Genomic DNA, 26103 nt, shown 5'->3' with positions numbered 1-26103 from the left:
CCTACTTAGTCCAGAGTTTTCTTGATTTTGACCTACAATGTCTTTTCTCTTCCTTAGCAACAGTTGTGTCTCCTCCTGGCAGAAACAGTCATGAGTAATTCTCTGAAATGTTCCTCTCCTGTTTTATTGATGTAATCTGTCTCTGTACCTGGGCTGCGTGTACAGTGGGATGAATGTAAATCATAAATGAATCATCTTCCTCTCTGACCTGTACAGTAGATCCTGCCGTCCCGCCCCAGGGGTTGATGGGATTTACATGATGTCAGCTTAACAGAGGTCGACTCAGCTATTTTTATCTCCCTCATTATTATTTCTGCATTTAGCTGCTTTTCTGCAGCGAGTCGAGTGCAGCTGTTGGAGGGAGCGAGTCGCTCTGCAGCTTTCCTTTCACTCCAGATCTGAGGACAGGAAGCTTTTAAACTCTGCAGCACTCTGGATTATTCACACATGATCAGATATTTAAACCTTTCAGAATAATGTATACATTATTTCCAGAGAAATCCCATCATCCACTGCATATCAACTGACCAGCAGAGGTTTTAATCACTTCACTGAAAACTCAATCACAATAATCAACACGACACTAAAAGATTTAATGGAATAATAATAATAAAATCACTCGTATCCCAGAGCGTTCAATGTGTAGAGGATTCATCCTTTAAATATGCAAACATTGTTTATCGTCTCAGCTGTTAGTTGGACTTTTTACACACCTGACCTTAAAATTGGACATTTTTAAACAAAATAAAAATATTTTAAACAAAAAATCACAATAATTGAAGTGTGAATATTTAGATTTAAAAAAATCAAAATACATGTTTATATTAAAATCAAACAATTAAATTAAATAAAACAATGTCTAGAATTAATTTCATAATAAATGTAATAATACCAAAATAAACATTTTAAACAGAATATTTGGAAACTAAAAAGATTTAATAAGCAGAACGATATCACCATAATAATAATGAAACGACTGACAACAACTATATTAAATTGTTACGGTATTACTGATTTTAATGTTTAGAAGTGAAATAACCTCATAAGAGTTCGTGGAACATAAGAAGTGACAGATTAAAAATATCTAACTTCATTTTTCCACCCTAGTTGACTCTTGAAACTGGAATCCTGAATCAGTGAGTCGTTGAAATAAAAATGACTTTAAACTTGACCTCCCTCTCCCCTCCAGCTCCTCCCTCCGTTAAGCTCCTCCTGGACGACCCCCTGGTGGTGAACACGGGGGAGACCATCACTCTGGTCTGCGTGGCGTCGGGCGGGGACCCTCCTCCCGCCTTAGAGTGGGTGAGGCCGGGAGGGGAGGAGCTCCCGAAGAGGAGCGTCGTCAACGGCGGCACGCTGACCGTCCCCGCCATCACCCTGGAGGACGGCGGCGCCTACACCTGCATGGGCTCCAACAACGTGGGGAACCCCGCCAAGAAAACCACCACCATACTGGTCAGAGGTACGATATCGCCACAGGAACCAGATGTTAGTGTTTAATAAATAACAGACACTAACACAACCTGCACAGAACAGTCTCTGATATTTGACGCTCGTAAACACAACGCTGTGTACTGATGCTGTGCAGAGCAGCTGCTGGGAAAGTTACCTCGCTGTGTTCTCAGTACCTGTTGGAAGGTGTTCCTCTCTCCCGTGTGTGTGTGTGTGTGCGGTTCTGACAGTGTTCAAGTGAGTGTTGGGCTTTCGTCGCTGCAGGTACAAAGGCACACTCATGTCTTCACTTGTTGTTCTGAAGGTACAAGCTGCTGCAGAATGCACCAGAATAGATCCGACACATCCACAACACACGGAGCGTTTATCTCCGTCTCTGCAGAGGCGTTAAACTCTCAGATTATTATTTCAGTATTTCACGAGTAAAATCCTCCTGCATTGTGTCGTTGTTTCCCTAACATCCAGGGCCACCGAAGGGAAGAGCCACTTATTATTTACTGTCTAAGAGAAGCTGCTGTAGGGATGTCCTAGTTTGGCCGTTAGAGAAAGATAATGATACAAAGGTTTTTGTTTGGAAGTGAAACTATGGAGGAAACACGAGGATTTTAGCCTTTGTAGACCATTTACATGCACTAAAACTTATACAACACACTACAGGAAAGGGAAAACCCCAAAACCCTTTTTAATCCACCACACTGACCACAGAACACAAAGAGTTCTTGAACTGCTGAACTATCTCTTTAATAATACAATGTTGTGTCATCTCAGTGTGTGTGTTTCCTTCGTCTGTCCAATGTGTTTTATTCAACAGTATGACTCACCTCTGTGTGTGTGTGTGTGTGTGTGTGTGTGTGTGTGTGTGTGTGTGTGTGTGTGTGTGTGTGTGTGTGTGTGTGTGTGTGTGTGTGTGTGTGTGTGTGTGTGTGTGTGTGTGTGTGTGTGTGTGCTGCTGACCCTGCAGCCTGTCAGCCCTCCTCCTTACTTATTTAACTCCCATCATGCACCTCTGTCTCTCTCTCTCTGTCTCTCTCTCTCTCTATTTTTCTCTGTCATGTAAGTCAGTGGTCTCTTTTCCAGGCAGCCAGTCCTCCCAGTCGGACATACGTTGCTGCTAATTGTGTGTGTGTGTGTGTGTGTGTGTGTGTGTGTGTGTGTGTGTGTGTGTGTGTGTGTGTGTGTGTGTGTGTGTGTGTGTGTGTGTGTGTGTGTGTGTGTGTGTGTGTGTGTGTGTGTGTGTGTGTGTGTGTGTGTGTGTGTGTGTGTGTGTGTGTGTGTGTGTGTGTGTGTGTGTGTGTGTGTGTGTGTGTGTGTGTGTGTGTGTGTGTGTGTGTGTGTGTGTGTCCCTGCATCAGTAAAAGGTCTGTTGCATAAATCGAGGTGGATGCAGTCGCTGCAAGTCACTGCAATACACACTCTCTCTCACACACACACACACACACATGGTTTTGTTTCGAGGCGTTCTTGCTTTAATCTTAATGAACAAGGACAATCAGCTGCTCGCCTCACGAACTCAAGCTATTAATAACACAGACCCCCCCCCCCCCCACACACACACACACACACACACACACACACTGATCTGGGGTTTGAACTACAACCCTCTGGTGTTTGCAGTCGTCCACTGGAGACAGCAGCCTGTACAATAGAGGACATGTCTCTAACAGGAAGTGGCTGTGATCCTCACATACGGACGATGTCGTCACATGTTTGACTGTTTGTATTTACAGAAACGTGCCGCTTCTTAACCGTGTAAACGAGTCTCTCTTTATCCATGCTGATTAATGACTGAAGGGTACTTCCGGTTCCCTTGTCTCAACGTCAATTGTTTTGAACATGTTTTTGGTTGTTATCCTGAAATAAGTTCTTTGGTTAACACAAGCTGAAGCTGAATTTAAAAACAGAGGTTGCTAAAAACTGTCTGAATGAGACGACTAAACATCACGCCCAACATTAGCCACCTTTAGCTTAGCGGTGGATTGGTGAAGTCATGTGACCGTGCTGTAGTTCCTTTATAGCCCAACGTTAGCCCTTGATTTATGACGGTTGCTGTTGTGTTAATATATGGAGCTTATCCTGCTGAACATGTCCGTATCATTAACATGTTTTTCACTGAGCTTCTTTCCTGCAATATTCTTAAATCCAATATAAATTCTCCTTGCTTTGTGTCGAGAGAGCACTTGCGATTCCATCTTTTGGGTCAGACTTCAGAGATACGTCACCACAGCAGCACTCTATCCTGTGTGCAGCTGCGTCCACCTGCCCCTCTGTGTTTTGCATGAATACATTTTCCATTACAGCCCTAATTCTAAACAACGACAAGTGTCCCAAAGCCAGAGCCATCCTGAAGGAACTCACTCTGAACCTTTGGCGTTCATCAAGTTCACAGAGCTGATTCAACTGTATTTGTTCAGTTCTCTTGGCACAGCAAACCAAACGTCCTGCAGCAAATAGTTAAGGGAGAACACATCACACGACAAATAGGATGCATCTGAGATCCTTGTTGCATTCGGGGTTTTGGTAGAAGGACATTTTAAATGTATTTAGGGCGGTGGTGTGATAGCAAATATCGTTATCTCGGGAGCAAGAAAGAAAGTGCAGGAAAATACTTGTGTTAAAATGAATTCCTATAGGTCAGACAGACACTCCAAATGTAAAAGGAGCTGTTCGAATAAAGTCAAAGCAGCTATATTGGTTAACTGAAGATATATAACTACAGATCTGATTGGCTGTAACACAGGTAAAGACCTCCCTCTGAACTAACCAGGAGTCTGAATGAAAATGCAAGAGGAGCAGCCGCTCTGCACAGCCGCAGGATTAAACCCAACAAATGGCTTCAGTTATAATTAAGCCCCATTTGCAGGGATTAGTTTCTCCACAGCAGGAGTCGTAATAATTTAAAATGTGAGGAGCGCTGAGCAGCCTGACCTGTGACCTACAGCAACTCATCCTGAATTAATTGTCATTTTCAACCTTCTTTTTATAAACTTGTCTTTAAACTTTGCTCACAGAATTGTATTTAATATATTCTTTTTTTTAAGTGCAGTCTGAAAAATAAATGAAGGTTCTGTAAAGATGGAAGCATCACAGGGACGTGAGAACAATTCAATTTAAAGGTCTTTAATCGAGCCGGTGGTGGACACACTGTTTAAGTCAGTCTGACCTTTTTAAAACATTTCTACTTCTCCTGGAATAATTTAGGAGGATGTATTCCACAAAGCAGCATTTGTTTCTGTTAAATGTCAAACTTGTTTAAACTGAACTTTCACAGCCCGGCTTCTGGTCATTTGATATATTCAGTTAGTCAGAATTATGTGACAAGGCCTGGTACTTTTTATTAAAGAGTCCTCTTCTGTTCAGGTGTATATCGGTATGTAGCGTCTCTACTTTAAAGAGTCCTCTCCTGCTGATGTTCAGGTGTATATCAGTATGTAGAGTCTCTACTTTAAAGAGTCCTCTCCTGCTGATGTTCAGTTGTATATCAGTATGTAGTGTCTCTACTTTAAAGAGTCCTCTCCTGCTGATGTTCAGGTGTATATCAGTATGTAGCGTCTCTACTTTAAAGAGTCCTCTCCTGCTGATGTTCAGGTGTATATCAGTATGTAGCGTCTCTACTTTAAAGAGTCCTCTCCTGCTGATGTTCAGGTGTATATCAGTATGTAGAGTCTCTACTTTAAAGAGTCCTCTCCTGCTGATGTTCAGGTGTATATCAGTATGTAGAGTCTCTACTTTAAAGAGTCCTCTCCTGCTGATGTTCAGGTGTATATCAGTATGTACTGTCTCTACTTTAAAGAGTCCTCTCCTGCTGATGTTCAGGTGTATATCAGTATGTAGTGTCTCTACTTTAAAGAGTCCTCTCCTGCTGATGTTCAGGTGTATATCAGTATGTACTGTCTCTACTTTAAAGAGTCCTCTCCTGCTGATGTTCAGGTGTATATCAGTATGTAGTGTCTCTACTTTAAAGAGTCCTCTCCTGCTGATGTTCAGGTGTATATCAGTATGTAGTGTCTCTACTTTAAAGAGTCCTCTCCTGCTGATGTTCAGGTGTATATCAGTATGTAGTGTCTCTTCTTTAAAGAGTCCTCTCCTGCTGATGTTCAGGTGTATATCAGTATGTAGCGTCTCTACTTTAAAGAGTCCTCTCCTGCTGATGTTCAGGTGTATATCAGTATGTAGTGTCTCTACTTTAAAGAGTCCTCTCCTGCTGATGTTCAGGTGTATATCAGTATGTAGTGTCTCTACTTTAAAGAGTCCTCTCCTGCTGATGTTCAGGTGTATATCAGTATGTAGAGTCTCTCCTGGGACATGTCTCCATGCATTAATGTTCAGAAAGCTCTTTATGTCTCTCATACTGCCTGTGCTGCAGTACCTCTTTTCACCCTCTGTCTGAAACCAGAGCCCAGTCTGCTCTGATTGGTTAGCTGACTGGGTCTGTTGTGATTGGTCAAACGCTTTAACCGATCACCTACTCTTTAAAAGATTTTTGGATGCGATACATCTCTTGAATTGTTGGATGCTTTCTGATGTTTTGTTCTCTCGTTTGATTTTTTAGCTTTACTATAAACTTTCTGTCCCTCCTCCTCCAGGTCTTCGTAAAGGTCGGTTCTGGATCACCCCCGACCCGTACCACAACGACGACAACATCCAGATTGGCCGGGAGGTGAAGATCAGCTGCCAGGTGGAGGCGACGCCGCCCGAGGAGCTGCAGTTCAGCTGGTTGAAGAACGGCCGGCCGCTCCGGAGCTCCGAGCGGATGGTCATCACTCACACCGACACCGAGATCACGCCGGGAACCACCAACTTGGACATCATCGACCTCAAGTTCACCGACTTCGGCACCTACACCTGCGTGGCGGCGCTGAGGAACGGAGGGACCCCCGAGATCAGCATCGACGTCAACATCTCCTCCACCACAGGTGAGGCTCGCTGGGGAGGGAGACAGGGAGACAGCAGGAGATCATCAGATAAATAAACATATCCTTTTGTGAGTTTATATATATATAAAAAACGATAATGTAGTATGTATATTATTTTAAATGCGTAGTGTCAGTGTAGTGTTTCAGACAAACTGTGCTTCGAGCAGCTGTAAGTGATGAGCGTTTTTTATCGTCCTTTGTTTGAAAGTGATGAGAAAAATGTCTTTATCATGGAAACATTTAAAGTAACTGACACCCTCAACCAAAGTCTGGTTCTCCTATTAAAACAATAAAAGCTTACCTGAACTGATAGACCTTCAAAACCAGAAGAGGACACCACATGAGTTGTAACTAAAAAATAAATGTCACTCAGACTTTTTTAATCTAGTGTTTTCACAAATCAAAAAGACACTGTAACCAGGAGACAACAGAGAGGCCAAACTTTCCTCAAACTTCCCAAACTGCGGGAGTTGTCTGAGAGTTGAGGTCCTGCAGGGTTCAGAAACAGAGCGATGAAAGCTCCCTCCTCCCGAGGAAGGCGCTGCCTCAGCACCTTCAGTTTGCTGTTGCGTCACACTGAAGCCCCGCAGCCTCTGAGCAAACCACTTCAGCACAACCAGAACTTCTCCTTCAGACGGACGTCATGCAGGCAATCCGCGCCGACGGCGGCTGACTTCCTGTTTGTTTGTGACCTTGGCAGAGGGGAGGAAACATTCAGAGAGCCTGAGAGAAGGAGGGAGGGAGGGAGGAGGAGGGGGAGGACGGAGCTCTTTAATGGAAGCGTCCCTGCAGCCTGAACCGTGTGACGCCCGCTGACGGATGTTTAAAACAGAAGGTCGTGCACCGTTTGCTGCAGCGTTCCCATAAGGAAAATAAATGCTAAAACAGTCCGACAGCCTCACTGTTCCTCCTCCTCCCCCTCGCTCATCCCTCCCCCAAACAGCAGCTCTCCGTGTTTTTAAACGAAGGACAAACTCCACATCAAACATGAAAGGAAAGCCGCTTGTTTGCTGGTTCTCTTTTTACTCTGCTTCACTTCTCTGACGTGCAGCATGGTTTCCTAATTAATATTTATTGAATACGATCACGTGTTTTGAAGGAAAATACTTGTATTTTTCTCTCTCTGGAGGACACAACTGAATATTGCATTACATTCATTCATTTAACAACATGATATAGTACATAAATACATACTGCTGGAAGTTATTCATGTAGAAATATTACTTATTATCAAAAGAAAGTTCTGATTCCGCTTTCTGTTTGATTCTTCATGAATTAAAGGATGTGTTGGTTTTCAGTGCCACCAACTCTAACTACAATATGTTAAATGCTGTAAGTTTATGAAATGAGTCAGCTTATCCAAGACATTTTTAAGGGAAATGCAGACAGTGGAGAAATGTTACTCTGTCCTAAACATGGAAACCATTCTAGATGACAAAATAAATCTATAAAAATAAGCTGATTTTTCTCATCGCCGTATTTAGCAACAACTGACACATCCAACCAACAGACCAAAAGATAATAGAAATATAGATAATAATAAATCAATAAATAACAAAAAGTCAGCTAGGATAAAAAAACATGTCCACAAGGAACAGTAATGACGGTACAGCAGCCCCTCATGCATTTCAGGAGACCCTTTAACTGTAACTGTCCCGTGTCTCCCTGCAGTTCCTCCAGAGCTCAGCGTCCCCAGGGGGCGCTCTCACCTCGTCGCTCAGGAGGGCGACACCGTGGACCTGCAGTGTCTGGTCTCAGGGAAACCCAAACCCATCCTCCTGTGGTCCCGGGTGGAGGAGAGCGGTGCGGCGGCTGCAGCAGCGGCCACGGTGATCCTGATGCCGGACGGCTCGGAGCAGACGGAGAGCTACGACGGCGTCCTGAGGATCAGCAACGTCACCAGGGAGATGGGTGGGACCTACCGCTGCCAGACCAGCCAGTACAACGGCTTCAACGTGAAGCCCAGAGAGGCTCTGATCCAGCTGGTGGTGCAGTGTAGGTAACACACACACACACACACACACACACACACACACACACACACACACACACACACACACACACACACACACACACACACACACACACACACAGCTTTGTTTATTTTGTACATTTTGTTTCTTTTTTTGGAAATAAATAACATTTTTGTGGCGGTTATGGGAAAGAGATCTAATTATTTTAGAGGGGATTAATTATATCACAGTTTTATCATATGTGTATTATTGACATCTGGTGTTCATACATATGATGCCAGGAAATCTCCTTAATGAGGTAGTGTGTGTGTGCAAAACATCTAGCCAAATGAGCTTTGTTGGCAATAATTCATTAAATCTTGCAATTGTGAGAAGTAAATAAGAATCTCTTTGCTGATTCAAAACGATTCAGAAACTCTGGACATTATCTCTAATAAAACCATTCATTGGGAGCTAATGTGCAGTGTGTCCGAACAGAAACTGCACCGTCACCTGATGTGCACGCCTTTAATTTTCCCAAAAATGGAGCTCAATTCAAAGGAGAAGGTCTGACCCGGTCCAACATGGAGGAGGAAAATGAGGAAGGGAGGTTTTTAATCTCCTGAGCTTTAATCTTTTGGAAATTAAAGAGAGCATCGCACACTTCAGAGGGGCAGAAGCTGGGAAACCACCTCTGATGGGAAATTTAAATCAGTCAGCGTGTTAATCTCAGTCACCTTTAAGGCCTCTCTACTTCCTGCGATACTGGAATAATTTACACTCTTGACCGCTTAACGACACACGGACCAATCAGAACACAGTGTGAGATAACTCGGAATAGACTCGTGCTGTGTTGGACGGCGTGTCTTCGTCCTCATGATGCCCTCAGTTTGTCTTTTTCTGTCAAAAGCCTTTTTGTAGCTGAGACCGAAAATGCATCATCTGGCGCCGTAAACAAACACCAGCAGGCAGCCGTGATGGTTTAGCCCAGAGAATACCCAGAATGCATTGTGGCGTCAGCTTCTTAGCCGTGCGGAGGATTATTCACTTCCGCCAGTGGTGGAATAAGAACTCAGGTTTTATACTTGGGCAAAAGCAACAATACAAACAGCCTCACACACATCAGAGCACACAGCAGCAGATCTGTAGGATGAACACACACACCAGCCGCTCACTGGTAGCCTCTTGCTGGAGGGCACGCGGGCAGCAGCTGACGGACACATGCCCCGCGTCTGTCTGCGGACCGGGATCCAATCCACGACCTTCCAGTCGCTCTCCGTACAACCTGCAGGGTACAGCGTCGCAGGGAATACCATCACACACACACACACACACACACACACACACACACACACACACACACACACACACACACACACACACACACACACACACACACACACACACTCAGCTCCTGGCTTCCTGCTGCACTAAAAGGCTGTCAGAGTGAATCTCCTCTCCTGATTCTCTGGAGAATCGATGCAGAAATGTTCAGGCGAGCGGTTTCAGGACTTCTAGTGATGACATACAAACTGAAAAACTATAAGTCACCTGGCAACTAAAACCTGACTGATTGAAATAAGAACAAATCCTTAATTAAAACAACTCAAACTTTAAAATGCTTGTTTGTTAGAAAACTAAATATGGTTTAACAGTCTAATATAGATGAATCGTTTCTTTGTTTTAAAGGCCCAAAAGATGCTTAAGTTATTAAGTAAGAAATGTAGTCATCAGAGCGCAAGAGGAAACGGGTCTGACTAATCAAATGTTTCAAAATATCCTTATGAATACAACTGAGTTCAAACGTGTATGTCCTTTACCAAGAAATGGAAAGGTAAACATTAAAGTTTAAAACTGATTATTTCTATCCAAACAGAACGGGGAAGGAAACCAGCATCGGAAAAACTCAAATAACAACTTCAAAAAAGACAAACTCTGATTTATGATCACATACCCGAGGCAGCTACAGCAGAATTAGTTGCTGGTGCTTCTATTTAAACATTCTCCTTCCAATGTTTCAATCATTTCCTTTTAAAGCGACCTTTGAGGTCATGAAGGGGAATTTGCAAAATGTCGTTCAGTTGGGCCTTTTTAAAATACACTTTGCTGACGTCCGTCTCAGCAGCTTTACACTGCTCGCCTTATATCGGTATCCATCCTGTAGGTCTTTAACCCCCTCATAGCATCTGATCCATCCCTTCATCAGAGCCCTTCCTCTCAGTCAGGACTACACTCTTCATTCTTGGCTTAGTTTACGTTCAGCTGCAAATACCTGTTTACTTTGCCCTCGACTAACACTTTAAAGTCAGGAGTTTAACTGCAGGGATTTGTCACCTCTTACATTTATTTTCTAAACTTCCTGCGGCATGTTTGCTGTTTTCACTGTGTAACAACGCTAAGAAGATTAGCATGAGGGCTGATTACAGGTGGATTACTTTGAAATAAGTGAAACAACATTCAGGGCAGCGACAACACAGATTTAAGGAGAGACCACTGATCCAAATAAAGCTAAGAAACTTAGATGTGAAGAGAAACTGGAGCATGTTACAGTTGCAAAAACACAAACATAAATACCTGAGTTATTCCTCTGTGTCCTGCTCAGTGTTTAAAGACTTTTTATTAATATGCAAATCAAGAGTACATGGAGCTCTGTGATATAAGCTTATGAGCATCATTTCAAATGAGCTGTTAGTAGTTTTTGGGGGTTTTACTTTGACAATAATCCCTCACAGTCTGTTGGGTTTTTCCATGGATTACAGGGACAGTGATGTGCAGAGGTGACATGCACACAATCCCTCTGACGAACATCCTCCTCCTCTGGGGTTTTAAACAACTAGTTACCATCGTGATTCTTTACAGTAGTTTACAGACAGAGGAATCAAACTGACGGGTGTATCTGGTGTATACAATCCTCCAGAGGTCGTTTCTTTAACCGGGATTACATGGACGTCAGTGACAGTCCCCACAGAACACAGACTGAACGGTTTGCTTTCCAAGATATTGTTAGCTTTTAGTGAGATAAAGAGGCCATATTCTGCTCATTTTCAGATTCATCAGTAGGTACTGTCTCTCCTGGGACATGTCTCCATGCTTCAATGTTCAAAAAGCTGTTTATGTTTCTCATACTGCCTGTGCTGCAGCTCCTCTCTTCACCCTCTGTCTGAAACCAGAGCCCAGTCTGCTCTGATTGGTTAGCTGGCCCGCTCTGTTGTGATTGGTCAACCTCCTAGAGATGTCCCGCCGCTTAGCCTTGTATCACGTACAATGTGTTGGAGCGCGTGGTTTTGGGAGAGAAACTCCCTCTGGAAGAAATACAGGGATTTTAGCCTTTGCAGACCATTTACATGCAGCTTTCATAATCTGTGTTCAGACTTTTAGGAACCTATAAAGTCCTGTAACTCTTGCACGCCAGGTTTGAAAATCGAAAGACTTTTTCTGGGATTGTTCGGACCGTAATCTCTTAAATCCCTGTGGAAAAACAACTTGTTGGATTTACACATTTTTAATGTCCATTCCTTTTCTTTGTCTTCTAATGTCTGTTCGCTTCTCTGGAGAAAGCTTTTCAGACAGTCGCGTTTGAACTCATCTGTATAAACATTAACTGTTTTTTTTTTGGCTCTGCGGAAAATAACACATTACTGACGTCCTCAAAATCCCCACGAATAAAAACAACTTCAGTCCTCTTGTCCTTTAGTTGGACATCCGTTCTCTCCTTGAAGTAAACCTTTCACTCATTGGATAACAGGAAAAAGGGGACAAAACGCTCACATCTCAACAAATCACTGACGTCCCTGCATTTAAAAAGAAATCAACCTCGGGGATTTAGCAAAAAACAGCCACAGTCATCAGGTTTTTATAGTCCTTTGTCTGTTCACCATTCCAGAAAAACTCCATGCATTGCATTTCTTCTTGTAAGGGATTGTGAGGACTGCATCATCACTGATGTCCCTGAAATCCCCTCAGAAAAAACAACCTTGTGGGAAATAAAGTGTCCAGTCCTTTTCTATTTCTATTATAATATCTGCTCTCCTGACAGTCTGTTGTATAAAACTCAGTCCAACACGTTTTCTTGTTTATTTACGGGGCTATGATGATGTCCACTCAGTCCATGGTGATAAACAACCCCTACTATGGGTATCCTCCAAACAATTAGCTTTAATTGATACGTGCCTCCTCCATGCCAAGCATCTCCCAGCTTTAACCTGGAGAAATGTAATGAGACGCGCTGGGCAGTGGGTCAGGGAGATGTTTTCCTGCATGTCTTTGGAGAAAATAGGCCTTCAATTCTATCTGGAAACTTTTTATGCAGTATATGGAAAATTAGGATATTTCTGAATATCTAACCCGCCATGAAAAGTTATTTTTATTACTTTTTAAATGATTATATTTAATGTTTAAAAAAGAATGTTTTTTATAATTTAATGTCTTATTTTCTTATTATTCATTTGGTGAAAGTGGGTGTGAGTCAGTTATATCCTGTTGTGGTATTGAATAATAGAAGTTGAAGTGGAGAGGGAAGTGTGTGTCTGAGCAGCTGTTCTTAAGTCTTTCGTACTTTGGATAATTTCACAGATTTAAATTATGGAAAGTGAGGCGTCCTCACGGAGCCGTCGCTGCTCTGCAGACTGCAGGCAGAGACCAACTTCATACCAAAGTCATCAGCATAAAAACACAAAGAGCTAATTAACCAGCTCAGCCTCAGCAGTGCATTGTGGGAATTGGGCAGCAAGGTCAGCCGGTTGTGTTGACCAATCAGAGAGCTCGCCTGAAGGTCGCAGTGGAGCAGAGGCGTCCAGCTGACCTTTAGACGCCCCACACTGAAACACAACTGGAGGACAAGATGAAACAAAGACCTTTATTTGTGTGTGTGTGTGTGTGTGTGTGTGTGTGTGTGTGTGTGTGTGTGTGTGTGTGTGAGATTTCAGGCTTAATTTACCATCTTTTCAGTAATCAAAATAGAGAAATGGCTCACACATTAATTGACATCCTGAACACGCTTTATTTCTTTATTTAATGAATCTTTTCACACCTTTGGTATTCATCAGGAAAACATTATCATCAACATTTTACTTTTGCCAGACAAGATTGCGGAGCAGGAAACGAAGAGTCAAATAAAGTTGAATTCCTCCTAAATAAAAACAGTGTGGGTATTGAACAACAGAAGAAACCCAATGTGACGGTGCATTGTTTCATGATCCCCTCTGAATCTATTCAGGCTTCTAATTTAGTCTGTGTATTTTAAACCCCCCTGCTGGTGTCCTGCTCTGACCTCTCAGCCTGAAATAATGATAAATATATTAATAAACGTGGAGCGATCACTGCCCTGTCCCCTGGAGCCAGGCAGCAATCGTACTCTCTTCGCCAGTTCCCTCTCCTCTCTGCTGAGGTCAGAGGACGGCCGCCTGCAGCTGCTTCCCTCTCGTCGGCTGATCCGTGTTTGACAGCGTGACGTTAATCTGTGAAGTGACACCTGTAATGTGGCTAAAATCCTCAGAGGAAGTTCTGCTAAAGGGATTTAAAAAGACAGATCCCACTCTGACTCTGCGCCCTTTAGCAGCGCCGGGGTTAAGGCCCGGGACTTCAAATATTCCAAACACTGTTATTTTACAGGCCTTTTGGGAAGAGGGAAGTAAGAGAGAGGGAGGAGCCACATTTAGTTTTGTTTGAGTTTTCTGGTCAGTTCTGGCTGCTTTAAAACAGATTGAAAGTTATGAAACCAAATGATTTTGTTTTATAAAGATAGTTAAGCATGCTTTTGATTTCAAACTTTACACAAAGAAGAGATCTCCTGGTTTGTGTGGATTATCTAACCGCTTAAATACTTTTTGAACTTCTTTTAACTTTAAACAGAACCAAAATAGACCTATTTTCCAAAAATGCTTTATTTTCTTTCTTTAAAGAGGCCTTATTGTGCTTCTTTGAGGGTTTCCCCTTCCTCAAGTGTGTTATATAGGTTTTAGTGCATGTAAACGGTCTGCAAAGGCTCAAATCCCTGTACTCTGGGCTCTGGTTTCAGTCAGAGGGTGAAAAGAGGTGCTGCAGCACAGGCAGTATGAGAAACATAAAGAGCTTTTTGAACATTGAAGCATGGAGACATGTCCCCAACATCAGCATAATATGTCCTCATTAATAATAAAGTATTTGTAACTGAAATCGTCTGCTACGTGGCTTTCATGTTGCAGCTTTATTGAAGCTCTAAGATGTATTTGATGCTTTTACCATTTAATTAAAAATACATCTTCTTTATGTCTGGTGCATAGAGTTGAGTTGTGATGAAGCACTCTGATATGAAAAGAAACCCTCTTGATTCTCTGAGCTTCAAGGCTAACCAGTGAAGCTCTTTATCTCCCCTCTTTCTTATTAGCCAATGTAGAAAATATTCAGGTGATGACTCACATCAAAGGCGGCAGATTAGATCTGCTGTAGCTAATTAACTTAAAATATTCCATCAGTAGGTTGACGAAAGGCCAAAAATGAAAGAAGTCTTTTATAAAACAGCATATTATATGCTGTAGAGAAACAGAATTCACTTCATCACAACAGGAATGTGTGTTTTCCAGTTTCAACACGTTGGTTTCAGAAAAACGCCTCCAGGTTTTGAATCAAGTAGCTTTGAAAAATAAGACTTGGTGTGAGTCTTGCCGTTTATAGACTTGAGACTGGACCCGATAAATATGTGGAGAGCTCAACCTGTTTAGGTTTGATGGATGGATTCAACAGGATTAAGGATTAAATTGTGTCTCCAGATTTATTTTTTAAAACCTATTGCATTATATCACATTTCCTTTGGCTGAGGCTTTTATCCAAAGTGATTCACAACAAGTGCAAACAACGCAGGGGATAAAAACCCATGGCAACTGTGGCGCAGTGGGGTAGTGCGCTGACCCTCAGATCAGGGGAGCACCAGTTTAATTCCACCTTGACTCCCACTGCAGTCGCTGTCATTGGGCAAGAACAGCAAAGGACAGCAAAGAAGTGTGGAGGGGTTCCTCGGTTCTTCTGTTGTTTTGTCTTATTTTTCCTGTCTCTCTGTCTCTAACAGTCCCCCCCAACGTGGAGCCGGTGTACACAGAGATCCGTCAGGCTCTGGGCCGGGCGTTCAGCCTCACCTGCCGCCTGCTGAGAGCTCACCCGGCGCGCCTCCTGCGGTACGAGTGGAAGCTGGGCTCCCGCCTCCTCACCGTCGGACAGTTCAGCGACCAGCGCGACGACACCAGCTACCTCGTCAAAGCTCTGAACCGGGAGGGCTACGGCGAGTACACCTGTGACATCACCAACGAGGCCGGGGCGGGCCGTTGCACCTTCCTGGTCACTGGTGAGTTCTGTTGACTGGTGCATGATGGGAAGTTGTCTGAAACCTGGAGATGGGAACAGGTTGGGTTTCCATCTTCTGGGTTCTAACATATTCCTTGGAGTTATAGCTGAGTACTTGAGACTTGAGATGGACTTTTGTTAAATGACTTGAGACTTGAAATGTACTTCTCTCATGTGACTTGAGACTTACGACATGACATGGATTTGTCTCGAGTTATTTAAAGCATAACATTGACTTGTTTCTAATTACTTGAAACTTGACAGAGGCTTATCTCGGGTAACTTGTGGCTTGACATGTACTTGTTTCTACTTCGGACTTGAAATGGACTTGTCTGACGCCCTTGAGTTACTTGAACTCGACACAGACTTCTCCCGGGTTGCCTGAGGCTTGACATGGAATTGTCCCGAGTTACTTGCGGCTCGTCTCGATGACTCGTGTCTCCGGTGATCTCACAGTGTTGTTGATGCGACTCTGCTCACAGGCCCGAGGTCTGCTGGGAACTTTAAAGCTGTTTTCAAAGTGCTAACATCTCGAGGACGAGAACACGATGATTAATTAGAGTTTATCTTCATCTTTAAATCCTGTGTGTTGGCAGACTGAAGCAGAGAGTTTCCTCGGGGGAGGTTTTTTAAGTGTCATAAATAATAATGTGCGGCGCTCCAGGAATCCCTTGCATCCTCTCAAACATCTGAACTGACAACAAACACTTCAGAAGATTAGAACACTTCCTGTCTTCAACACCTGATTGCCTCTCTCTGCTGTAGATGTAACAGCTCAGGTCTTTAAGGCTAACAGATAACACAATTCTATGTACTTGTATCTGTTGTATCCCGCCTGATTGGTGGTGACTTGTGACACTTGCATTATTTCAAGAAACATAGTGTGCTCTTTATTCCTGTTTCAGTCCATTTACTCAAACGTTGCTTTGAATCTTCAATCTGTATTTAGATTTATTTGATTTCCTTGCTGCAGAAACCTGATCCAACACAGTCAACATTGAGCTTTACATCTAGTTAAATGTCAGGTTTGTTTGTTTGTTAGCACAGTACAGACTTTTCCCTTTCTCCAAGGACAGTCTGAGCGCCAGAAATAGAATGGATAGAAGATTTAGATTGTCGACTATCAGGAGATGCACAGCTTTGAGTTACAAGAGTGCAGAATATGTCGGTGTTGAGTGGAAGTAAAACAACATGCTTTAAAATCCTCCTGAAGTATAAAGCTACAGTTCAGGTTTACACTGGGCTTCAACTTACACAATCATTATTAAGTAATAAACACATGAACGGGAATCCCCAGGTGGGCTCTTGTATCCTTTGGCTGCAGTTCGGCCATTATGGGAAGTGTTGAGGGCAGCGAGTATGGACGAGGGCTGGTGTCAGAAGCATCTAAATCAAACCCTGTTGGGTCAGGTGTTCAGGTTTGTCTTCCTTACCTCAGGAGACCTAGAGGAGAACACGTGTATCCGCCAGTCATCACCTGCACGGCTCAAAGCTATACTTTGGTGGCTCTTTGAAATGATGCATTTGTTGGCTGATTTGATGGTTGTTGTTAGAGCTTATGATCCGTTGATTCTTGGAAAGATATTCTTTTGGTTTGGTCAGATTTTCAGCCCAGTTTGGTGCAGTATTGTCTGCTGGTTTAGCTTGGATTGGTTTTATAGTTCTTCCTCGCTTCTTCTTTTGGTGGCTCTGTAGTTTGGAAACATTGCCTGGATTAAATACATACTAAGTCTGATAAAACTCAGAAAACAAGGACCAAATGATCGAATTCCCAGAAAACTTTTAGCAGCAATTGGGGAGAAATAGAAGAGTTATTGGATAATTATCCTCTGGCTTTAAAACCTGACTTTGGTTATCAGAATCATAAGGAGGTCAAATAACTCTGAGTGTGCTGTGACTATAAGACGCAGTTTTTATCTCTAAAGTAAATGTGGAGTTGCCACTGAATCTCCAGACTGCTGTTTCTAACTCCGCTCTGTGAACTCCAGACGTCTCACAGGAAGTCGGCTCCGTCCTCCCCTGATGAAAGCTCCCCTGCAGAGACGCCCTGTCAGCGCTGCGAGACTCTTCCTGTAAACTCCGCGCTGGCGTTAAGCCTCTTATCGCGCCCGGCCGCCGACGAGCGGCGCGTTCTGCAGGCAGCAGCAGAAAGCAGCTAAAGAGGGGAAGTTGTAAGCGCGGGATGGAGAGCTGATGGAAAATGATGGCGATTTATGTCGGGCTTGTCGTCGCTGAGATGAAGTTTATGTTGTTAATCAGGTGTGAACACGCCGGTGGCATTTTAAACCTCGCGCACCCTGCAGCAGCCAATGAGACGGCAGCAGGGCTTCAGAATAAAACTGACGGCACAGAACAGAAAGTCTGACAGCAAAGTGTAAAACAAACCTCCAACAGGAACACTCTCCTGACTTTAGCTTTGTTAGACTCTAACTTCTCCACATGTTTGGTTCAGTTCTTATGAACTCTTTGCTCTGATTGGTTTAGTTATTTTCGGCTGTTCTGAAAAGCTGTCAATAGGACTGAGGAGCAAAGGAAAATCCTGATATTGCTTTGAGAGACATTTGATTTGGTTTGGTCCAACATTTTGTCCAATATTCTTTGTGGTTTTTTTTAGCTTATTTGGGTCCAGTGTTTGTTCTGAATCCTCTAGTGTTTTGCCTCTGATTTGGTCCATTTTTATAATGCAATACTCTGTTTTGTATCTTAGTTTGGTCAGTAGTTTCTAGTGTTTTGCCTCTGAGTTTGTCTAATATTTGCTCCAATATTCTCCGATGGTTTAATCTCCAGTATTTTGGCTTTATTTTCCTGTGGTTTAATCTATGTGTTAGTCCGATATTTAGGCCGTTATTCCCTGCTGTTATAGCTCTGGGTGGGTCTTAGTCCAAGATTCTATGCCTTTAGCTTGGTTATTTCCAGTGTTTGGTAGATTTTTCTACTGTTTTGGCTCGGATTTGTCTAATATTTGTTCCTGAATTCCGATATTTGGTCATTCTCGTTTGTTTTAGTTTTAATTTCGTCTAACATTTAGTCCCTTGTTCCCTGATGTTTTAGCTCTGGTTTGGTCCAATATATTTAGATTTCTTTTGGCCTGGTCCAGTATTTGTTTTTTATTCTGTAGTGTTTTGGCTCTGAGTTGCTCTTTATTCGTGCAATAGTCTCTTGTGTTTTAGTTCCATTTTTAAATCCGGTATTCTCTGTTATAGCTCTGGCTTCGTCCAAAATGTATTCAAATATTCTTTGTGTTTATTTTGGTTTGATTCAATATTCAGCTGGCTTTACCCTGCTGTTTTGAGTTCTAATATTTGTGCAGTATTCTCTTGTGTTTTAGTTCTGGTTTAATTCAATATTTAGTCGAGTATTTTTAGCTCTGCACTCCAATATGTGGTCCAGTATACTCTGGGGTTTGAGTTTGTTTTGAAGCTTAAGCTATCATGACGTCTGAGTAAACTCTGTCCCACAGCCTGAAAGGAAAGCCAGTAAATGGACTGTGAGTCGGGATTATTTTGTCAAACTACTGAAATGAAGTTTAAAAGGGAAAATTAGACCCTGTGGATGCAGAGCTGACGCAGCCAATCAGGACTCAGCTCTGTGTTATCAGGTCGGCCATGTTGGAGGTTTTTGTCCAGTCAGGTGAGTATTTCTCCTTCAGTGGTTTAATCCTCCAAACAGCACGTCAGCAGGAACACACACAAGTGGACTGACAGTGTGTGTGTGTGTGTGTGTGTGTGTGTGTGTGTGTGTGTGTACATGTGTGTAGCAGCATGTTTCTGTCTCCCTGTCACACACACACACACACACACACACACACATACACACACACAATTTACTGTCATATTAACTTAAGCTTCATAATCCTGCTGCCTCAAATATTTACAAACCCTTCTTCTTCTTCTTCTTCTTCTTCTTCTTCTTCTTCTTCTTCTTCTTCTTCTTCTTCTTCTTCTTCTTCTTCTTCTTCTTCTTTGCCACTTTGACTGAATCAATCAAACTGTTTGATCGTGTTTCTGGTTGCTTTAGCGTAATTACCTGTGTGCAGCTCTGTGACTGGATGTTTGTTAGTGCAATGCACCTTGGGATTCGTAGTTTAATTCTCTCTCTGGTCTCTGCCCTGTGTCTCCTCAGGGAAGGCCCACGCTCCAGAGTTCTACTACGACACGTACAGCGCTCTGTGGCAGAACCGACCGCGAGTCTACGGCTTTAAGCTGCAGTGGACTCAGATGGAGCCCAGCGCCGTGGACCGGATCCTGGCCTACAGACTCGGCATCAGGCAGGTCGGTACAAATCGTTATCTCAAACCCCTAGACCCCAATCAACAGGATCTACCAACGAGTGTTCACACACGTTAATAAGACACACTTTGTGACATATTCCTTCACAACCAGGACCCATTCCCACATCCTCCAGCTGCCCCAAATACTCACTAGAGCGCCAAATGTGGATTAATACGCTGCTGAAAGTAGTCCACAACAAATCACTTTATCCCTTATTAAATAACGTCTACAAAGACCAGCTGTTTCAGGAAGACTTTTTAAAATATATCCAGTCAGGCAGAGTTGACTGGTTTGAACCCAAGATGGTTGCTTAAATAAATCACTCTTCATAATCAGTGCTTGAAAAGACTTTTCATCCTAAGCCGCTGCTAGATTTCTTATTTCATCTCATGATCAAACAGTTTTTATGACTCTTGCTATAACTTTTTATCATCTGTTGACTTCTCGTTGTTCTTGTTTATGAACTGTTAGTGAGTGTTTGTTGTCTGGAGTCGTAAATGTGGCAAAACACCAGAATGAAGTCTTTGTTTTGTTTATGTGCCGATAGTTACAGACAATAAAAACCCATGAGGCAGTAAAACAAGTCCACAGGTTTTACGAGCCAGTAAAAATATTCAGATTAAACCAATCAGAGACTGTGTGTGTGTGTGTGTGTCTATATGCAGTGAAGTTGAGTCTGTGTTTAAGGGTGAGGATGTGCAGCCCCTGTCCTGGGACAATTTAGTTTTACTACAAAACTGAGGAAGCTGTGAATGCTAACTCTTCCTCATTAGCATTTTGCTAACATCAGAAATATGTCATAGTGGAAGAAGAGAAAGCCACTGATATCTAAATATTTACAATCCACAGTCTCAGTTTTATAAAGATCACACAAAGACATTTCCAGGTTATTAACAAAGAATGAAATCAGGTGAATAAACAGAGCAGAACTGAACTTGGGATGGACACTCCACAGTAACTGTATAAACGTTGCTAAATATATCATAGTAAACTATACGATACGTGCTCCTTCTATTAACTTAAGTGAACCAAATGTTTGAAGACATGACAGATAAAATCATACTCAAGAAATAACCCCTTAAAAAAAAAGTATTGAAAAAGTAAATTAAGTTTGAATTGAATAAGATTAGACTAACAAAATCCTGAACGATGTTTAACATTTGATCAAATCTGATTTCACTGAGGACACCAGACACACTCTGACAACACACACTGCACATATGCATAAAGAAATGCACCTGGAAGATTGTTTGCATCCCCCTGGAAATATGTTTTGTATTCCTTCACATCAGCATTATTTCGATTGTCTGTGTTGTCCTTTGATTCTGTTTTTCAATCTATAAACACAGCATTTATTGCCCGTACCGGGAGAGGGATCCTCCTCTGTGGCTCTCCCCGACGTTTCTACAATTTTCCCTCGTTAATTGTTGGATTTCTTTGGGAGTTTTACCTGTAACTGTGAGGGTCTCAGGACAGAGTGGTATGCTGTGAAGCCTGCTGAGACTAAAGTGTGATTTGGGATCTCAGGCTGTATTTATAAAACGTGATAGATTGAATTGATTGAAACACACACAGCTTTGGGCACGATGCTGTACCTGAGGCTCCTCCTGCAGCAGCAGCCCGGCATTAGAGGAAAAAAGGAGGAAGAAGAGGAGAAGGTGGAGGAGGGCTTGTTGCCATGGCAACTGTTCTGTCTTTTCATTCACACCGAGCAGTGTGCTGCAGCGAGAGAAAGAGGGAGAGAGAGAGAGAGAGAGAGAGCAGGGAGGAAGTGCTGATAGGACAGAAAATGATAAGTAGAAGACGAGGATGCGGAGAGACTGGAGGAAGAAAGTTAGTGAGACTACAAGTTCACCGGAGAGAGAGAGAGAGAGAGAGAGAGGGGTGAGGAGGAAGTGTTCATCACCCATGTCTAACGTAAACAGATCATTCTTAACGCACATTTTCTCTACATTTTGGCCTCCTGTCCATTATTCAACTGAGTCTAAAGTCACTGAAATGGAGATTTCATTCGTTGCAGATTTTTTGAAACTCTGGTTTCTTTGTGAATGTTTAAATAGAGACGTTAGGCGGTTGAATTGCACCATCTCCTCAATTTTGCATGCAGATTGTTGTTGTGTGTGTCTAATCACAAGCTGTATAATAAGGTGACGGTCAGCAGCACCTCAACCTCGTCTTCCTCCCACACATTTCAAGTTCACCTTTGCACCTTTGGCCTTGTACAGAGAGATGTATTATAAAACTGCCAAAGAATAAAACACTTGTTGAACAAGCCTTTGTCGCCTCCTACTGAACTGGAAAATGTTTGAATTCTATTTGCGTTCTAGCTTGACCGAATATATTTTGTATAGACAATTGTGTGGACAGAATACACGGTTTTAACGAAGGAGATAAATATCTGTTCAGTGCAGACAGGGGCTCATGTAACAGAATGTATTTGATGTATAAAGCAGCGTCTTCAGGTTTCTAGTTTGATGAACTAAAGCCCTTTGGCCCTATGTTACCAACAAACAGGCTGGAGTTAGTTTGCCAGCCCTCCAGACACTTGGATGTACCTCTCTTTTGTTCTTGTCAACAGAACCAGTTTCCAACAGGACTATCCAAAGAAAACGAAACACCCTTAAGTCTTAATCTTTCTCTGGGAACACTCTGAATCTTATGTTGGGTCAAAGAGTGCCGAAAGTTCAGAATTATATAAGAACTTCAGGTTATAATGAGGGAAAGATTAAGGTCAGTGTATAGCGGGTACATGTCATGTGTGGCCTCATTAGGGACAAAAACAAGTTTCTCTGTGTGTGTTTCAGATGACTCAGTCTCGCTGGTGGGAGCAGGAGATTCCCATCGAGGGAAACATCCAGAAGGGAGAGCTGCTGACCTATAACCTGACTGAACTCATCAAACCCGAGTCCTACCTGGTGCGCCTCACCCCCATCACCCGCTACGGAGAGGGCGACGCCACTGAACGCATCATCACCTACAGCGGTAACGTTTCAACACTGACATCGCTCTACTCTGCCTAGCAACAGTTCATAATGCGTCCACACATCCTCAGTTAGATTCTTTCCCGAAGTTTCTTTGCAACATTTTTTGTTTTGTTTGAAACCTGTAGTGTTATATTGGTGTTGCGAACAGTCTTCTTCTCTCCTGTCTTAGTCGGCACATTACTGCGTTTCCTTGTAAATCAGCACCGCCTGTGGTCGAGCCACCCACCTGCAACAATACATGACATTTGCTCCTGATGCCTGTTGGATTGCTCTGTAAGAGTGTGTGTGAACGGGTGAATGATGAGTTGTAACTCTAGCACTTTGAGGAGTCTTAAAGACTGGAAAAAGCAGTACACAGATACAGTTAATTTACCATTGCTCCGCAGTGCTGCTATGGTAGAAACTATAAAGTGTAGCTCAAGCTTCTGCCAATGCAGCTCCACACTTCCTGCAAAGTTGTTTAGCAGCAAAAAGACATCACTGAAGTGTTTCCTTTGTTCTGCTTTTAGGATTTCTGTGCAAAACATTTCCACATGCCTTGTGGAGTTAACATCGGTTAGAGAAAAAACCGCAAAGTAAAATTTACTATAAACAATCAGAGAATAAGCAGTGGTGAGTTTGCTGTCTGAAATACATTTAATACTCACTGAACAAATTCAGCATCAACAGGGAGGAAATAGGATTAAATATTTAAAAAAGAAGCAGAAAGATGACTCCTTCCTTGCTTTAGAGTTTAGTATTTATAGCACGTTTATTAATATTTATACCTGTGCTTATCCCAGAATGATCGAGACTTAAATATGAGATGTTGTTTTGTTTGTTTATTTTATGCAGTGTTGTGTGGTGACACACTGCTCCTCTTTAATATGATATGAATAAATGAATATGAAAAACACAATGAAACTAAACGCTGGAAAAACAAGACGATAAAAAAGAAATGTCACAGAAATCCTGACGGGAATCTAAAAAACACAACACAACAGCAAAGAAGTTTCAAAGTAAAGAATACAGAAGAGAACGATGACACACTCACAGCGGGATGCCGCGACTCACAACGAAAACAAAAGAAGAGGAAGAGACGATTCAAACTCGTTGCTCTGATGTTGAGTTTTGACAGACTGTCAGTGAACGTCTCGCCACCCTCACCCCCCCTTGATCGTCACATTAACTCCTCACGGGGATTCAAACAGGAAGTTCAGACGCCTCGCCACCCGACGCTGCGTAGGTAAACTCCACCTGTCAGCGCTCAGCTCGGTCACGTGACCCTCTGCAGGTCACCACCTGACATCTACTGATGTTTGTTCCGAGCTGCAGTAAAGTAAATATCACCTTTATCAGCGTACTGTAGTTGCCCTGCTGCCTTCACGTGTCTGCTAGGATTGAAAGAACAAGAAGGAGAACAACACACTTTATTAATCCCACAGGAGGAAATCCAGGTTTCACTCTGTTAGTATACACAGTACTCATACACACATTAGGTCTGAAATACACACATTGATAAATACATGCATGTTCTGGAGAGGTGTCAGATTAAAGGGGCTGCAATATTTTAGCACCAGGGAGCAGTTGGGTCTTTAATGCCTTGCTCAAGGACACTTCAGAGGGGCCCAGAAGGTGACCTGGTTGTTCTCCAGCTACCAGTACACAACACTCGGGGATTCGAAGCAGTGAACATCTGGTTCCCAAGCCAAAAAAAGCCAACAGACTGAGCTACTGCCAATATAAAGAGGTTTTTACAAAGTGTCGAGCAGCGGTGGAGAACATAAAAAGGTTTTAAGACCTCATAATCATTTAAAGGTTCCTCTAAGGTTTCTGCTTTAAAGGGACAGTTTGGATTTTTCAAAGTGAAGAGGTTTTTAGTACCTATGCTGTATGAAGGCTGCAGCCACACTTATTTTAGTTTCCAAAAAAAGCCCCAGCATGGAAAATACAAAGTTCATTTGTAAGAATGATTTTGTTTGTGTAGTTTGAGCGACAGGAGAAAACGTTATTTATTCATGTTCATAACTGATATTTTTCGTGTTCCGTGTCCTGATGAATGCTGCTGTTTGTCTGATAAGTGTGTGTGTATGTGTGTGTGTGTGTGTGTGTGTGTGTGTGTGTGTGTGTCTTCCTATCTTCCCACTGTCCCAGATCTGTAGCACTAACTCAAAACTAGCGCTGCTAAAATGCTGCGACATCACACCCCACACCTCCTCTTCTCTTGAGGAGGTTGAGCCTGCAGGACACACACACACACACACACACACACACACACACACACACACACACACACACACACACACACACACACACACACACACTTAAAGAAACATTTCCAAATCAGTTTCCTTCAAGGTAGCAGTTTTTATCCTGCAGTAAATGATTTACACAACTGTTTTCAAAATAAAAGAAATAGACACTTTTCCCATTTCTATTTAAATGCTTTAACGTGCTTTTTTGCGAAGAGACACTCAGGTGGAGTTTCTGATCCAGAAATAAGGAGCGAGCAATGATTACATTAGTGTCCTCACTTTCAAGGTCCTCACTGTGGTATAAATACAAGCACACACACACACATCAATTAGTGCTGGTTGATAACGAAACACAAGCTTGTTGCCAAACGACGCAGCAGCTGTTCCTGCACTCACAATATCCAACAGCTGGACGGAGTGTGTCAGACATGTGGTTTAATTAGTTTTCGCCCTGAAAATCAGATTTGAAAACAGCTGACTGTCAAACCTGCTGCTGGGTTCACATCTCCGCCGTTTTATTCTGAAGGAAAACTTCCTGTTGATGTCTTGAATTTTCCTTCATTTCATTTCCTTGACGTCTGCTGATATGATCATTATAAGTGTAATTTAGAAAAGGACAAAAAGGTTATATGTGATTATAATTGTGTTGTAATTGTGTGTTTTGTCCCTTCACAGCTCCCGTTAACCCACATCTCAGTGAGTATCTTCACCAATAATTCAACAGATCACACAGTACACATTATAAATGTTATTGCCTGTACGTTGATGGTTCTACTATATGTACTTTTTGCATGTGTGTGTGTTCAGGGGAGTTCCAGTGTGGCTTCGAGGACGAGGCGGTGTGTTTGTTTTCTCAGGACAAAACAGACGTGTTCGATTGGACTCGTCACAGCGCCGCCACGCGAGACACCAAATACACACCGAACACCGGACCCAGCACCGACCACGCCGGCTCCAAGCAGGGTAAACACACACACACACAC

General features: G+C 42.7%; 1 protein-coding gene across 1 annotated transcript in view; it reads left to right on the top strand.

The window, feature by feature from the left end:
- The window catches only part of mdga2a (MAM domain containing glycosylphosphatidylinositol anchor 2a), a 69284-nt gene that overhangs the window by 37133 nt on the left and 6048 nt on the right, over positions 1-26103 (top strand). Inside the window, exons 6-13 of the mRNA XM_063909196.1 lie at positions 1190-1462; positions 6036-6365; positions 8037-8360; positions 15360-15632; positions 19754-19902; positions 22707-22884; positions 25796-25816; positions 25928-26083. Of these exons, the coding sequence (XP_063765266.1) occupies positions 1190-1462; positions 6036-6365; positions 8037-8360; positions 15360-15632; positions 19754-19902; positions 22707-22884; positions 25796-25816; positions 25928-26083 (1704 nt within the window). The remainder of the gene's footprint in view (positions 1-1189; positions 1463-6035; positions 6366-8036; positions 8361-15359; positions 15633-19753; positions 19903-22706; positions 22885-25795; positions 25817-25927; positions 26084-26103) is intronic.

This window comes from Eleginops maclovinus, chromosome 19, assembly GCF_036324505.1.
Source record: "Eleginops maclovinus isolate JMC-PN-2008 ecotype Puerto Natales chromosome 19, JC_Emac_rtc_rv5, whole genome shotgun sequence".
Classification (NCBI taxonomy): Eukaryota; Metazoa; Chordata; class Actinopteri; order Perciformes; family Eleginopidae; genus Eleginops; species Eleginops maclovinus.
This window is presented reverse-complemented; position numbering and strand designations above follow the sequence as displayed.